Source organism: Leptonychotes weddellii, chromosome 5, assembly GCF_054177405.1.
Source record: "Leptonychotes weddellii isolate Sample4059 chromosome 5, ASM5417740v2, whole genome shotgun sequence".
NCBI lineage: Eukaryota > Metazoa > Chordata > Mammalia > Carnivora > Phocidae > Leptonychotes > Leptonychotes weddellii.
In genome coordinates, this window is record NC_138373.1 from 100,683,863 (window position 1) to 100,698,555 (window position 14,693).

At 46.8% G+C, this 14,693-nt stretch overlaps 1 protein-coding gene across 3 annotated transcripts in view; it reads left to right on the forward strand.

Moving 5' to 3' along the window:
• Positions 1-14,693, forward strand: part of PFKM (phosphofructokinase, muscle) — a 45,693-nt gene that overhangs the window by 19,201 nt on the left and 11,799 nt on the right. For 2 of the 3 annotated variants that reach the window (XM_081821566.1, XM_081821565.1), the window contains 5 exons: positions 4,581-4,673; positions 11,218-11,291; positions 12,118-12,195; positions 13,608-13,797; positions 14,024-14,189. In XM_081821566.1, coding sequence (XP_081677692.1) covers positions 4,589-4,673; positions 11,218-11,291; positions 12,118-12,195; positions 13,608-13,797; positions 14,024-14,189 — 593 coding nt within the window. In that variant the 5' untranslated portion in view covers positions 4,581-4,588. Of the gene's footprint in view, positions 1-1,113; positions 1,275-4,580; positions 4,674-11,217; positions 11,292-12,117; positions 12,196-13,607; positions 13,798-14,023; positions 14,190-14,693 lie in introns of those variants that run through there. The other variant, XM_031023722.2, reaches the window with a different exon arrangement.

Sequence of the window (14,693 nt, forward strand, 5' to 3'; positions counted from 1 at the left end):
CAACGAAAGATGAGGGTTCCTGTTGCTCTACATTCTTGTCAGCATTTGGTACTGTCAAGTTTTTTGTTTGTTTGTTTGTTTTTTGGATGCTAGCCATTCTAATAATATGTAGTGGTATCTCACTGCTTTAATTTACAGTTCCCAAATGACGTCTGATGCTCAGCATCATTTTATATGATTATTTGCCATCTGTATAGTTTCATTGGTGAGGTATCTGTTCAGACTTTTTGCCCATTTTTAAATTGGGTTATTATCCTTTTATTATTAAATGGCAAGAATTATTTATATATTCTGGATACCAGTCCCTTATCACATATATGATTTGCAAATATTCTCTCCTGGTCTACAGGTTGTCTTTTGTTGGTAACATTTGCATCACAAAAGTTACTTTTGTGTATTCGAATGGCTTCATCTGTATTCTTATTGTTTGCAGCCAGAATAGGCAGAGGCAGAAACAAAAGTAAGTAAGAGGAAGGGCAGTAGAAAGAGCCAGGAGAGGAGAGGTGCCTCTGGAGAGACATTGCCACAAAGCCCTGGGTGGAGAGAGGAAGGAATGAAGAGGATCAAGGAAAAGAGGCACCTTTAGCCCTGGGAGTACTTGGCCCAGGTTCCCGCGGGGCACGCTGTTTGCTTTGTAGCCCTGTATTTTCTCTGAGAAAGGTACATACATGTAAAAGGAGTTTTGAGGTCCCTCTAAAGAAAATACCAGTGTTCAACGTTCCCCCAGGGCAGGGACTCTATTTCCTTTATCTTTTCATCCCTCAGCACCTAATACAAAACCTGGCACCAAAACTTTCCATAAATGTTTGTTTAAAGAGTGAAAGAGGTGGGAGACAATGCATCAGGCCAGAGGGGGAGGTTTATTAGTTGTGGAGGGTGTTTGAATGCAAGGAGCCTCAGTCAGTCCCAGCTAGGAAAAAGTTGTCTCGGCGGACAACCTGGGAGGCAACTAAATAATTTCTGATTTCCACTGTGTGTAGGAGCTGATTGCTCCCAAGACAGAGATGGGGACCCGAGAACCTTCTGGGGAGTGAAGAGAACAAGCGGATACCATATCTGAGCTGTCCTTGGGCGAAGGAGCGAGAGGAGGAGAAAGAGGGGAGGGAGGAGGCGGAGCCTCCGGGCCAGCAACAGCCAGTGGAGGTTGGGAAGCATCTCTTTCCCCTCCCTCGTTGCCTCCACCTGGCTCCTCCCCGCGTTCGCCAAGCTCCCCTCCCCCTTCCCCAAGGACAGTCTGCGAGGAAGCCGTGGCAGAGGAGCGCTAAGACTAAAAGGCAAGAGGGGCTCTTGGATAAAGGCCCAGGGGGAAAGCCGAGAGCGAGGTGGGGATGACCGTGCTGGGAGGAGGCGGTGGGGAGAACTGGAAGGAGCGGACGGGAAAAGCAGAGGTGGTATGGCACAAGAAGCTGGAGGGAAGAGGGGGGATGGGTAGGGCCGTCGTGAAGAATCCTAGACCTTTGGCTCATCTCCCTCTGCTTGCACGCACAGCCCCCATCCCTGACAATCAGGGATGGGTGAGTGGTGCTCGGACCTCGTTGCCCTTGGCTGCCCGACTCCTATCCTGGCACTCATCCAATTCAAATCCGTGCACCTATGATGTTGCCTCCCTGTAATTCTCCCTCCCGCGTGCGTATCTACACACATGTGATTTTATATTTAGATTTTATGTCTGTATGTCTATGTGTGTGTCACTGTGAATCTATAAGGATGTTTATAGATGAATCTGCGTACATTTTTGTATCCTGTGCCTCTATAACTGGTTTAGAGATGCAGGAGAAGAATCTGAGCTGTTTTTTGCAGGTCAGCACTCCTAACCTTCCCCCTTGTTATGGTGAATTCTCTCCCTCACTGAAGCCCCCAGGGGTGAAAGATCCTTGTGTGGGTTTGTAAGTGATGAGTTCCCAGACTGAATGAGAGGAAAAAATCAAGGGAAATGGGATCAGCATACTCACGTTTTGTTCTTCCGTTCCCAGATTTTCGCCTTCCTATTTGCACCAGTTAGTCTTTTTTTTTTTTTTTTTGAGAACAGTAGAAATTTGGACCTGAGCATGCTAGTTAGTAGGAGAGTGTCTGTCCATGTGTGTTTATTGTATTCCTTTTGCTGTTTGTCATTATATGCTTTCTTATGTGTTAGAATATGGAGCTATGTTTGTATCCAAGCATATTAAATAAAAGTTTTCATATGTCTGTGTGCATTTCGTATTGTTTGTTAGTTCCCTAATGCTTTCAACAAGGATTTATTGAACTGTTATGTGCATAGACTTCACCAGGCTTTGGTAAGCTGTGGAGAGTTTTTTAAAAAATGAACATGATCCCTCCCTGGAGGATTGTTCAGTCTAGTTAGGGAAGATGGCTTACAGCAATAGTCTATCCTGGGGTCTGCAAATGCTTTCTGTAAAAGGTCAGATAGTAAATATTTCAGTCTTTGCTGGCTATCTGGTTTCTGTCACCATAATCTAAGCAGCCATAGGATGATGTGTGAAAGAATGAGAGTAGTATGGATGCTGAAATTTGAATTTCATGTAATTTTCACATGTCGTGAAATTGTTTTTTCAACATTTAAAAATGTAAAAACCTTTCTTAGTTTGCCGCCCTACAAAACCATAAAAAGGGCTGGATTTGGTCTGTGTGCTATATCGTTTGCTGACCCCTGATCTAGCCTGACCTTCTTTTCAATATATAAGAAGCAATTTTAAATACTACATAGGGGCACCTGGGTGGCTCAGCTGGTTAAGCAGCTGACTCTCGATTTTGGTTCAGGTCATGATCTCAGGGTCCTGGGATTGAGCCCCAAGATGGGCTCTGCACTCAGCAGGGAGTCGGCTTCAGGATTCTCTCTCTCCTTCTGTCCCTCCCCATTGTGCTCTCTTTCTCTTCCAAATAAATAATAAGTTAAAATAAATACCACATAAAGTGGTGATTAAATGCTAAATGAATGATCCAGTACCAGACAATATGTGATGAGAGGAGGTCCAAAAAGAAACTCTCCTTGACCTGTGGTCGTCAGTGAAGGCTTAATAGACTTAATGTTAATAGGGTTGCGACTAGGACTGGTCTTAAATGACAGAGTGGGCTATCGATCTGTGGAAGGGCCAGGGTGGCCTTCTGGATGCAGGATGCAGTGTGCCCAAGTACACACATGGGGAGGAGCAAAGTAATGTTCAGGTGATGATGGAGTAGAAAACTCACGGGAGCAAAAGTTGAAGCGCTAGGCAAGGGCTAGATCATGGAAGCTTTGACTGCCAACCCAAGAAGTCAGTCAGCACGGATTATGTGTAGTATGTCTGAGAACCTGTGTCCCCTAATAATACTATGTGTGTTTGTGTATGTATGTCTTCATGAGTGCCCCATTGCATGTATTTTATTGCCACATATACAGATTTGTGTGTTTATGTGACCTATGTCTTTGTCACCAGCTTCCCCGATTTCCCCAGATTGACAGCAGAAACAGGAGCTGTGCTTAAAGGTCATCAGCCCCCGTTCCTAAGTGAATGCATCCTCTCTCCACTGAGGCCCCAGGGTCCGGGGACCTTCCTGTGGGGCTTGTTTTGTGTCTCTGATAGAGTGGAGAGGGAAACAAACAGAGGGGGAGCAGCTATTGTAGGCAATTCGGGTAGAGAGAGGCTGTGAGGATCCCAAGAAGAGAAGGGTAAGGGACAATAGAAGGAAGAATAGGATTTGGTAACCATTTTGACTCTGAGAGTAAGGAGGAGATAAATTTAAAAATTTAGGTTTTCGCCTGGGTAACTGGGAGAGTGATGATTCCATTGACATTTTAAGGATATAAAAGTGTGTCTTGTGTGTTCCTGTGAGAGAGATAGATTAGCCTTGCAGACAAAAATAGGAACGTGGTCACATGTCATGTGTCCATATCTATGTATATGTGGCCGTGATTCTGTTGCTCTTCCCACCTGATAGCATGGCGTGTGAGGCACAGGGCCTGAAGATGAGTCAAGAGATGCTCAGGAGGCAGGGAGCCTGAGAGGATGGGAGAAGCCGTAGAATGTCTTTTAACCGTTCCTGAGCCTGAACCATTGATTTGCACAAGCTCAGATGTGCATGTAAAACCTCAAACTCCAGTTCCAGCTTAGCCCAATTCCATACAACTGAACCCTAATCTTCCCCGTAACCCAGCCTACCCTCGCTTTTCTGCTTCCACTTTGCTGGTGTCCGGTCAGTGCCCCAGACCTCATCCGACTCCTACCATCTGCAGCAGCCCTTCCCTTCATAAAAGGGAGGAATCCTTGAGGCTAACTTAACTTTCCTCCCTCCTTTCTCATTTCTGGTCAGTCAGCTGCCCTTCCCCTTGACCTTAGCTTGTTCTCCAAATAGGCTCCAATTGAGGTGGGAGGGGTTAGCCAAGACCTTTGCGGTGTTGGGTTTGATTACTGTGACATTTCAGCTTGTCATTCTGCAGGGTTGTGGCCCTCTTCTGGAAGAAGTCCAAAGCACCCAAGCTGTAAAGCCCAGACTTAGTATACTCAGAGAGCCTGACTGAGGTGGCTCTCACCAGTCTAACAGCCATTTCCCGAGCACCTCGATCTACCTGTGTCTTAACGGGTCGTTCCCTTGAATTCTAGAGTGGATCATGACCCATGAAGAGCACCATGCAGCCAAAACCCTGGGGATCGGCAAAGCCATCGCCGTGTTAACCTCCGGTGGAGATGCCCAAGGTAAGGAGGAAGGCCCTGCTTGGGGAGGGACAAAAAACATGGCTGGTGGGCCCCCTTGAGTTTCTTGACTCCCCTCACCTGTAGAACAAGACTATCCTCCTTAATGTCTTCCTGCTATAGATTCACGTTGGAATCCTGGGCCTTCCCCCAAATCTCTGTCAGGTCCAAGTCCCCAAGTGCTTCTGGATATTGTTTGCTCTGATTTACTCAAATCTTTATAAAACTTCTTTCCAGGTTTTTCTGAAGATTTGGGTCCATTTGGGTCCTTTGGTACCTAAAAGACAGGTGTTTCCTCAAGCTACATTAGAAAGAGACTAAAGAGATGCAGTTGTTGAGAAAGCAGTGGGTGGATTCACTTCCAGCACATTGGAAGCAGTGGGGAAAGGGAGGGACCAGAATTGGGATTTGGTGGGCTGTAGCCAGAGCCTCAGGTTTTGCCTCTGATGTCTGTAGAGTTCCTGCACTGACCCGGGTCCGGCACCTTACTCTTTGACAGGCATTTCCTTTTACTAGGCACAGTTCTGCTTCATTCTCTCTCTTCTCCGGCCTCTTCCTTCTCTTGCAGTCCTCCAGCCCTCCAACAAACAGGAACAGTTAATTGGTACAGACCCATAGGGCGGGGTTGGCAGGGTGTGGGCCGAGAGCAAGGGCAGAGGGAACCCCTTTCTGGGTTGAGTCCCAGAAACCTGGAAGTCAGGAAAATCAGGTGTGTGGAAATATGAAGTGGGAGATAGGGAACGTGTGATTTTTTTTTTTTCTCCTTTGATGGTCTTGTATATTCTAGTTTATAATACCTTGAAGAGAGGCAGAGGGACACCAGGACATGGACACTGTGCTGGGAAAAAGAGAGAAGGAAAGACATGTCAGCCAGTGTCCCCTTCGCTCTACTCCGCTCTCCCTAGGCTTCCTAGACTTCGTGTTAAGCACCCACTTTGTTTAGAGCCCTGTCCTGTATGTTGTGAAGAAGTTGATTTCCTTGGGGAATATGTAGTTTTAGGAGGAGAGATAACATACATTCCTAGAGTTCTTATGTAAGGCTCATAAATAACAATAATCAAGTGTCCTTAGCCCAGTAGAACCCACGTATATAATGAAATGCTAGGCCTTGGTAGGATTAACCAGGGAAGGGTTCCCAGACAAGGTAGATTTCAAGAAACCGAACTCTTCATTGAATGGATTCTTGCTTCAACAGTGCCTGGTATGTAGTAAGTGCTAAATAAACGTATTCCTAATTAAATGCAAAGGGAATTATTGAGCATCTGTGTAGCGAGCAGGATGGTGGGCACTAAGGATACATCGATGAAAGGGTCACATGTCGTCTTTGCTCTTATGATCCTTCTCATTAGTAAATCTAGACTTTAAATATGTTTTTAAACTAATGTTTATTGAGTTACACCTGTGGTATATACCATGAACACGAGAATGCTAGGACAAGGATGCTTAGGGAGGAGGGCAGAGAAGTCTGAGTTCAGGAGTGGCCAGATTAGGAATGCGCAGCTTCTCTTGCTTCTCTGTTCTCTCCTTGAAAGAATCCCTTGCTACGTAAACTCTGAGTGTTGACCCTAAAACCTTTGTAGGGTAGCTTGTGAAATTGGATTAAGTGAAGCAAGAGCCTGCTAAAAATCCAAGGGAGGTATATGAAGTTAGGAAATTATGAAAAAGAAGGGCTCTCTGGAGAGGGAAAGAGGTAAAAAAAAGAGATAGAGAGAGAGACCTAGGATTTAACTTGGGTCTGAGAGCAGCAGAGCCCTTCCAGCTTCTGATCCTGAGCAGAGAAACCCTCTTTTTTTTTAAGATTTTATTTATTTATTTGACAGAGAGAGACACAGTGAGAGAAGGAACACAAGCAGGGGGAGTGGAAGAGGGAGAAGCAGGCTTCCCGCGGAGCAGGGATCCCGATGCGGGGCTCGATCCCAGGACCCCGAGGTCATGACCTGAGCCGAAGGCAGACGCTTAACGACTGAGCCACCCAGGCGCCCCGAGAAACCCTCATTTTAGAGGGACTGTCACCTGCTTTAAGGGAAGATCATCCTTCATGGAGGCAGGGGCTAGCATAAGCTGATTTCTGGAGGGCCAGCTAGACCGAGGCCTGTGGGATCCTGTGACAGGCACAGTATCCCGAGGGAAATATCCCACTGCAAGGGCACGCAACATCACAGGTGCATGGGAGTAGTTGGTACAGGATGAAAGTAAGAGAGGCAGAGAAGCAGAGCAGAAAACTCAAAGTAGAGCCGAGAGGTCCCAGCTGAGGGAGCAGCTCAAATACAACAGTGGCCCGCCCAGAGATAGGTTTAATGATCTTTAGTTTTCCCAGGGAGAGGAGGACACAGAAATGATTTTTCCCCAGAGGCTGTGGGCCATGTGGGAGAGTGAGGTTGGGCTGTGTAAAATCCAGAGAGGCCACAGTTCTGTCATCCCCTGAGTTCAGCAAAGCTCATAACTTCTTAAAATAGAAAGAGGCCAGAAAGCAGACAGCCTGAGCTCAGAAGCTGGGCTGAGTAGATACGAATCCTAATTCCCACTTCAGCCCAGGAATGGCCCCAGCTCTGCTCAGTCATACCATATTTGGCCTTATGACATTGGCTTGTTTGCTGGAAAGGATCTCAGCCGTCTGCTCTAGCCCTCTGTGTTCAGATGGGCGGTCCACTCCAAATGCCTGTTTATCCTGTTTGTAAAGGTTTTAAAGGTTTACACGAACAGGGATTCGATGACCTCTCTGGATTGCTGTTCTAGGACTCATAATTTTAATTACATATTCAGAAGTGTAATTCAGATCTAACATTTATTTCTTATGTTGGAATTAAAGGATATTTTTTTCCTATTCAAAGTTCAGTTAAGGTAGAAAGAAACTTTTTAACATCTGCTTTCAAGAAGGTAGTGACCAACTCATTTATTAGTCTTTTTTGTCTCATGTCTAAGAGACCCATCACCCATAGTTCTCCCCAAAGCCTCTTCCCTGCAGGCTGTAATTAGAAACTCCAAAGTACGTGCCTCTGATGTTCTCCAGAGCCCCTCTCCTAGCTGTACCCAGAATACCCCCTGGGTAGTGCCTGTAATCTTATCCTTCGTCTTGCTTCTAATAGGTCAGACAGCTGCAAACACAGGGTTATTTAGGGCAACGTGGAACAGCCAAGGAGATCCTGGCCAGGACTGGTCTGGGGCCAGAATAGGCCAGTAATGTTAAGTAGGAGAGCCCAAAGAATTACTGGGACTCCCTAATAAAAGTTACGTATACATCCCAGTCTGTGATTTCTAGGGAACTGGGGGTTTGAGACGCAGGTATAGGGGACGATGAAGGGAGCCCTGAAACTTGGTTCCTAGGGAAACAGCTGTCCAACTTAGAGGCAGGAAGGATGGCCTCTGGAGGTTGATAGGATTGAGGTAAGAAGGTAAAGGGAGGAGAGAAGAGAAAGAATCTTCTTTTCTTGTGGGATTTTTTTTTCTGCCCCATGGATTTGGATATTTCCTACCCGCCATCTATTGTTTACTTTACACTTAAAACCTTTTAAGTCATTTGTTTTTCTTAAATCTTTTCTCCCCTACCCTTACTCAGTTTGGGAGTGGGAAACAGCATTCCAACCTATAAATTTCAGAAGAATGTTTTTTCGTTCGTTATTTCTTAAGATTACAAATTCATATTCCAGAACTCCAGGTATCCCATAGAGAATCCCACAGGCCTTTTCAAAGTCTAGAAAATAAATAAACAATAGTTTCATTTCTGTTCTGATCTTACTGACTTGATACCTCTTTCTTAAATCACTGATGACTTTGCGTTGACTCTTTGTTCTTTTCATACACAAAGGCTTTTCCTAAAGCTTCTGAGAAGCCCCTTCCCATCACAGATTTTTCTGTTTTGATCCCTTCAATAGTCTAGACTTCTGGACTTCATGTGGCTTTGCCTCAGTGGTGGTGGAAGTGAGCTTTGACATTAGTGCTCACCAGGGACCCTTGTAGGCAAGCCCAGTCTTTCAGTTCTTATCGGAGATCAATTATCGGAAGCATTCAGCACTGTTTCAACTTCTTGAAACTGCCCCCTTTGGCTTCCAAGACATCACTAAGACCTGGTTTTCCTTCTGTCTTTCTTGCTGCTCCTCCTTAGTCTCCCTCCTGGCTCCCGTTTTCCCCTACCCGTTCCTTCAGTATTAGTTTTCCTCTGCATTCCATTCCTTGCCTTTCCCATTCAGATTCTACGTATTCTCTTGAGACAGCCTCTTCCACGTCCACATGGATGTCCCGCAAGAACTTCAAGCTCAACGTCTCCCAATAGGAATGTGTCATCCGCACCCCCCCCCGCCTGACTCAAAACCCGCCTCCGCTCAGTTAATCGCACCACTGTTGTATCCTGCACCTGAGTCATTCCTGGGGCTTTTCCATCGTGCTCTCCAACACGTTGAAATCTAACCACCTAGCTGTGCTTCTGCTTCCTAGGTGTCTCCTTGTCCAGTGTCTCTGTTTTGTCCCAAATGCCACTCTCCCAGTCCAGGCCCTCATCATTTTTGCCTAGGCTGCCAGATAGCCATCTTATCCCAGCTTCCTCTGTGTTGCTGCCATGGTGATCTTTCTGATCTGCACAGAGCATCGTGTCTCTCCACTCTCAAAATTCTTCGAAGATTCTCCATCATTTGCAACTTTTTTTCCTAGGTCACAGACCCCTTTAAGTATCAAATGAAAGCTGTGGACCTTCTCCCAAAGGAAATTCCCATGCCCAGAAAACTTTTCATGCAGTTTCATGGGGTTCATGGATTTCCTGAAACCACCATCCATGGATCCCAGTCAAACCTTGGCCTACAGAATAAGAGCCACGGTTCCTCACGTGGCATGCGGCTGCCTGCCTACCTGTGTGGCTTCATCTTTCACTGCTTCTGTCTTCCTGTCTTACAGTTTAGTCTTCATAGTACTGGATTTTTTAAAGATTTTATTTATTTGAGAGAGAGAGTGAGCAAGAGAGCACGAGCCAGGGGAGGGGCAGAGGGAGAGGGAGAAGCAGGCTCCCCGCGGAGCAGGGAGCCTGATATGGGACTTGATCCCGATACCCCAGGATCATGACTTGAGCCGAAGGCAGACGCTTAACCGACTGAGCCACCCAGGTGCCCATCTAAGGTTGTTTCTTGACTCTTGCCTTCATTTGTGCTCCTCTCCTGCCTAGAACACTCTCACCTAAAGTGTCCACCTTACAAAAAAGATTTATAAGGATATTGTCCTTTAGGTTTCAGGTCAAATGCTGTCATTTCTGTATAACCTGTCCTGACTTCCTCCTGGAAGCTGAGATGCTTCTTCTCCTTGTTCCCACTGTGCTTTGTATGTACCTCCTTCATATGGATCCATGTTGTAACCATATTATATTCTTCGCAAGTCTTGAGAACCATTACCAAGTCCTTTATCTTCGTATCCCTAGACTATATCATTCACTGCTGTTTCCCCAGTGCCTATACAGTGCCTGGAGCATGGTAGGTATTCAGTAAATATTTGCTTAATGAGTGAATGGACCTTTGATTTGACTTGGCGTGCATAGCCGTCTATTACCAACCCCACTCCCACCTCCCCCAAAAAAACAGACATTCTGGTCTTTTTGATTCTGTTCCATTCCAGGTAGTAGTTCATGATGGATTTTAGTCTGCTGCTGCAGATTTTTCTAATTACTGGTTTCTCTAGTGCTCACTGATATATGATATTTCTCTAGGCAGGATTGAGGACCATAGGAATACATTTTAGATTGAAACAAACAAAAAAAATGGACTGGCATATCTGAGGGAAGATAGTTAAAATGGTTCACAAGAAATTGATCTATCTTGGCTCTGAGTGTCCTTGAGCATCACTGTGAGCCCCTCCTCCCATTACAAGGCAGGAGGGGGTTACCGGGATCAAGACCCAGGAATGTCTTCCATCTCTCACCAGGGAAGCTCTGCTTACTTTGCAGTTATCAGTAACATTGGTTCTAATATGGGGGCCTTTATAGCTTCCACCATGTGTTGTGTGTTGTTCAGGGTGGTTCCTCCACAGTACTCATGGGAGAGATGGTTCTCGTCACTGAGTAGCTACAGGAAAGGAATGATACTTCAGTGGGAGAAAGGGGAAAGGCTCTCCTCTCTGTTTTAGTCCTAATTAGTTTTAGTCCTAATTATTTCTCCCAGTGGGGAGACTGGCTCTGTGACCGTGACCTCTTTGAACCTCAGTTTCCAAATCTAAAATGGAGGCAGCTTCAGGCCTGTGGCTAGGATTAAATGAGATGAGGTTAGACAAGCATTTAGCAGTGTCTAACACTACAGTAAGCATTCAAGATTATGATTCCCCAGATTGCCCTGGCAAGGAAGGGTCTTAGGAAAGATGGGATTTTGGGGGGGAAGGGAGAGGAATCGGGGGTATCTGGAGCTACATAAACACTGAACGTGGTAATTCAGTGTTAGTGGGAGGCCAGAAGACCTGGAGGAGAGGAGTATTCCAGATTCAGAGAAAAGCCTAAGAAAAGGACTGAGTCGTGTCTTGTAGTCCAGGCTGCTTTTCTGAGGACTAACCTCTCCCTGTCATCTTTCCTCCCTCCTTGCAGGTATGAATGCTGCTGTCAGGGCTGTGGTTCGAGTTGGTATCTTTACTGGTGCCCGTGTCTTCTTTGTCCATGAGGTTGGTTCTCTACTTCGTTCTCTGTCATTCTTTCTCTGTTTTCTGCTCCTCCCTCCCCACTTCTTCTTTCCTCACCTCCCAGTTACATGCTTTGTCTGGGCTCCCAGTCTCCATGAGTGTCCCCGCCACTTCTGTCTCCGATCATGATGGCGGGATCTAGGGGTCTGCAGACTCGGTCCTCATGGTGCCCAATTTAAAGGAAGAAGTAACTTTCTCTTCCCCTTACCTCCACCAAGACAAAGAGAAAAGCTGAAATGAGAATTTTGCAGAAAATGTAGTATATCCAGAGATAGAGCCTTTGGAGGGAAGAGTCTCATCAGATTTCTGTAGTTTCCTGAACCTCCTGAGGCTCTAACTCCTCTTCCCTTCTCTCCCTTCCCTCTCATTCTTTGTCCACTCTTCTCTCTGTAAGGTTTATCTGCCTTCTCCCCAGTTCTATCTTTTCAAGTCCCACTTCTCTCCCACCTTCCCTCCAACACCTTTCTCTTTTCCCTCTACTGTTATCAAAGCCATCTGTTATCTAGTTCCCTGGGAAGCAGATTGGAGGACTTGGGATGAGCCAGAAGGAAGAGGAATTAGGATGAAATATCAGAAAGGACATCCTGCCCTTTTGAGATTGTGAGAAACTAGAAGAGGGTATTGAAAAGTTGACATCTTCTTCCTTGGACTGTGTTAATTATGACAGTGTCATGGGCATCCAGGAATCAGTAATGGGAGAAGGTGACTTGATTCTCAGAGAACTTCTTCCCAGGGATCCTGTCTTAATCGTGGGGGTTTAGGGAGAACTGGCCAAGCAGAGGCTGAATGGGTGTAATGTGCCCCGCAGGGTTACCAAGGCCTGGTGGATGGCGGAGATCAAATCAGGGAGGCCACCTGGGAGAGCGTTTCGATGATGCTGCAGCTGGTATGTTCCCGAGGACTCCTGTCCCATGTTTGTCCTGTCCTTTTTGCACCCCACTATGGTTTGGCCTCACGGTTGTCCAAGTCCCCCCCCATGTGGCTGGATGTGAAGGGTTCTATGACAAGAGAGATGCCACGATTGCCCTTTACTCTTTGAGTTCGAAAACATCACCCTGTTTTCCTAGGGTGGCTTGGGGATGGGAACGCGGTCACAGGACAGTTTGCTCTTTATAGAAAGGTCGCAGGCAAGACTTGAGGAGCCGGTGCATTGGCAGGACCTGCTGTGGGGTCACGGGGAAGGTCTGGCCATGAAAATAACCTTACCAGAGGACTGGAGCCAGGGCCAGAAGTAGAGCCGAAATCCGCCAGTCCTCATGTGATGGTGATCAGGTCACCTGAAACCAGAGTGTTTAAGGGAGGAAGGAACCAATACAGTGTTTCCGAGTTTCCAAAAACACCCTAAAATTATGCTGATTGTATCCACAACCCTTTGTACTATACCTTCTCTAAGTCAAATACCTATTTTCTGATTTCCTGAAAAATCTACAAATTACATTTGTATTCCCATTCTTTACCTCGAGCCTCTAAAAATCCATGGGCAGAAATTTAGTGTGCAGCTTCGTGCAGGTTCTTTATAGGCGATGGTGCCTGCTGTTCAGTGGTCTGAGAATGAGCCAGAATTCTCCCTCAATTCTCCCTCCCCCTTGGCTGCAGGCCCCTCTCTCCCCAGTCACCCAAAGGGTGGATGCCGGGAGTTTATATGATTTGTGAAAGCCCTAAGTATACTTACTCTCTCGGGGTATCTACGAGCCCCTGGGGATACTCAGAGCTATTTTCCCTTGTGAATATGTGGGTGGGTATTGTGTCTCCTTCTACTAGCACCCTAGCCTGAGGAGCAAAGAGGAAATTGGCAGTGCCTGGTTACAGTTAGAAAGCAGTGAGTTCAAGAGGGAAAAAGTACTACCAAGCACACTGGGATGAACTCCTAGGAATAGTTTGGATGCAGTCTGATAAAGTCAGGTTGCTAGGGAGAATTTCCAGGACCGAAGCCAGTGCTATTTCCTACACGTCTAAGAACGTGTGAAAGAGATGAGTCCAAAAGCCAACAGCATGGGTGTATTCCTTTGCTCTCCTTGAGGATAATCACTTTGATGACAAAGCCTTCAATGGAATGGGTTGATCTTAGACTTCCAAGAGGTGTAGCAGAATATAAGGAATGACCCTGTGATAGCTCAGCCAGCATCATTTCTCTCTGCTTTAGAAAGGACAAATGACTCTTAAGGATGTCGGGGCACTTCCTGGAAAGGCACGTGGTTATGACAGCCCATCAGTGCTGGAATGTGGGGGAATCTTAGCATGTTGTGCCCAAATTTGGCTGTGTCCTCTGGGGAGCTGACTTCTACCTCTTCCCCACAGGGAGGCACAGTCATTGGAAGTGCCCGGTGCAAGGACTTCCGGGACCGAGAGGGGCGACTGCGCGCTGCCCACAACCTGGTGAAGCATGGGATTACCAATCTGTGTGTCATTGGGGGTGATGGCAGCCTCACTGGGGCTGACACCTTCCGTTCCGAGTGGAGTGACTTACTGAATGACCTCCAGAAAGCGGGTGAGACGTTGTTGTCACGAGTATGGTTTGTGCGCGTGCACACACAGCCCTCTTCTCCCGTCGGAGGGAATCGTTACCCAGACACGAACGGGCAGCCTCTGCCCTCCTTGTTCTGCCATTGCTTTATGGTTCCCCTTGGCTGCAGGCCCCTCTCTCCCCAGTCACCTGCTCTTGCGGTGTGCCGGGCACCTCACCCGGTGGCTCCTGGTTTGCTTCTCTTCGTCAGGTAAGATCACAGCGGAGGAGGCTACCAAGTCCAGCTACCTGAACATCGTGGGCTTGGTGGGCTCCATTGACAATGACTTCTGTGGCACCGATATGACCATCGGCACCGATTCTGCCCTGCACCGGATCATAGAGATCGTGGACGCCATCACCACTACTGCTCAGAGGTAAGGGGCCGGCGTAGGAGGGGGGCCGCCGGGAGCGGCTAGAGGGCTGGCGTCTAGAGAAGAGGAACACGTGGGAGCTGTAGACTCGAACGACCAGTTTGCTGGGGGCCGGAACACTGTTTTTTTTTTTTTTTATTTTATTATGTTAGGTTAATCACCATACATTACATCATTAGTTTTTGATGTAGTGTTCCATGATTCATTGTTTGCGTGTAACACGCAGTGCTCCATGCAGAACGTGCCCTCTTTAATACCCATCATCAGGGCAACCCATCCCCCCACTCCCCTCCCCTCCAGAGCCCTCAGTTTGTTTCTCAGAGTCCATAGTCTCTCATGGTTCATCTCCCCCTATTTCCCCCCGTTCATTCTTCCCCTCCTGCTATCTTTTTTTTTAACATATAATGTATTATTTGTTTCAGAGGTACAGGTCTGTGATTCATCAGTCTTACACAATTCACAGCCCTCACCATAGCACATACCCTCCCCAATGTCTATCACCCAGCC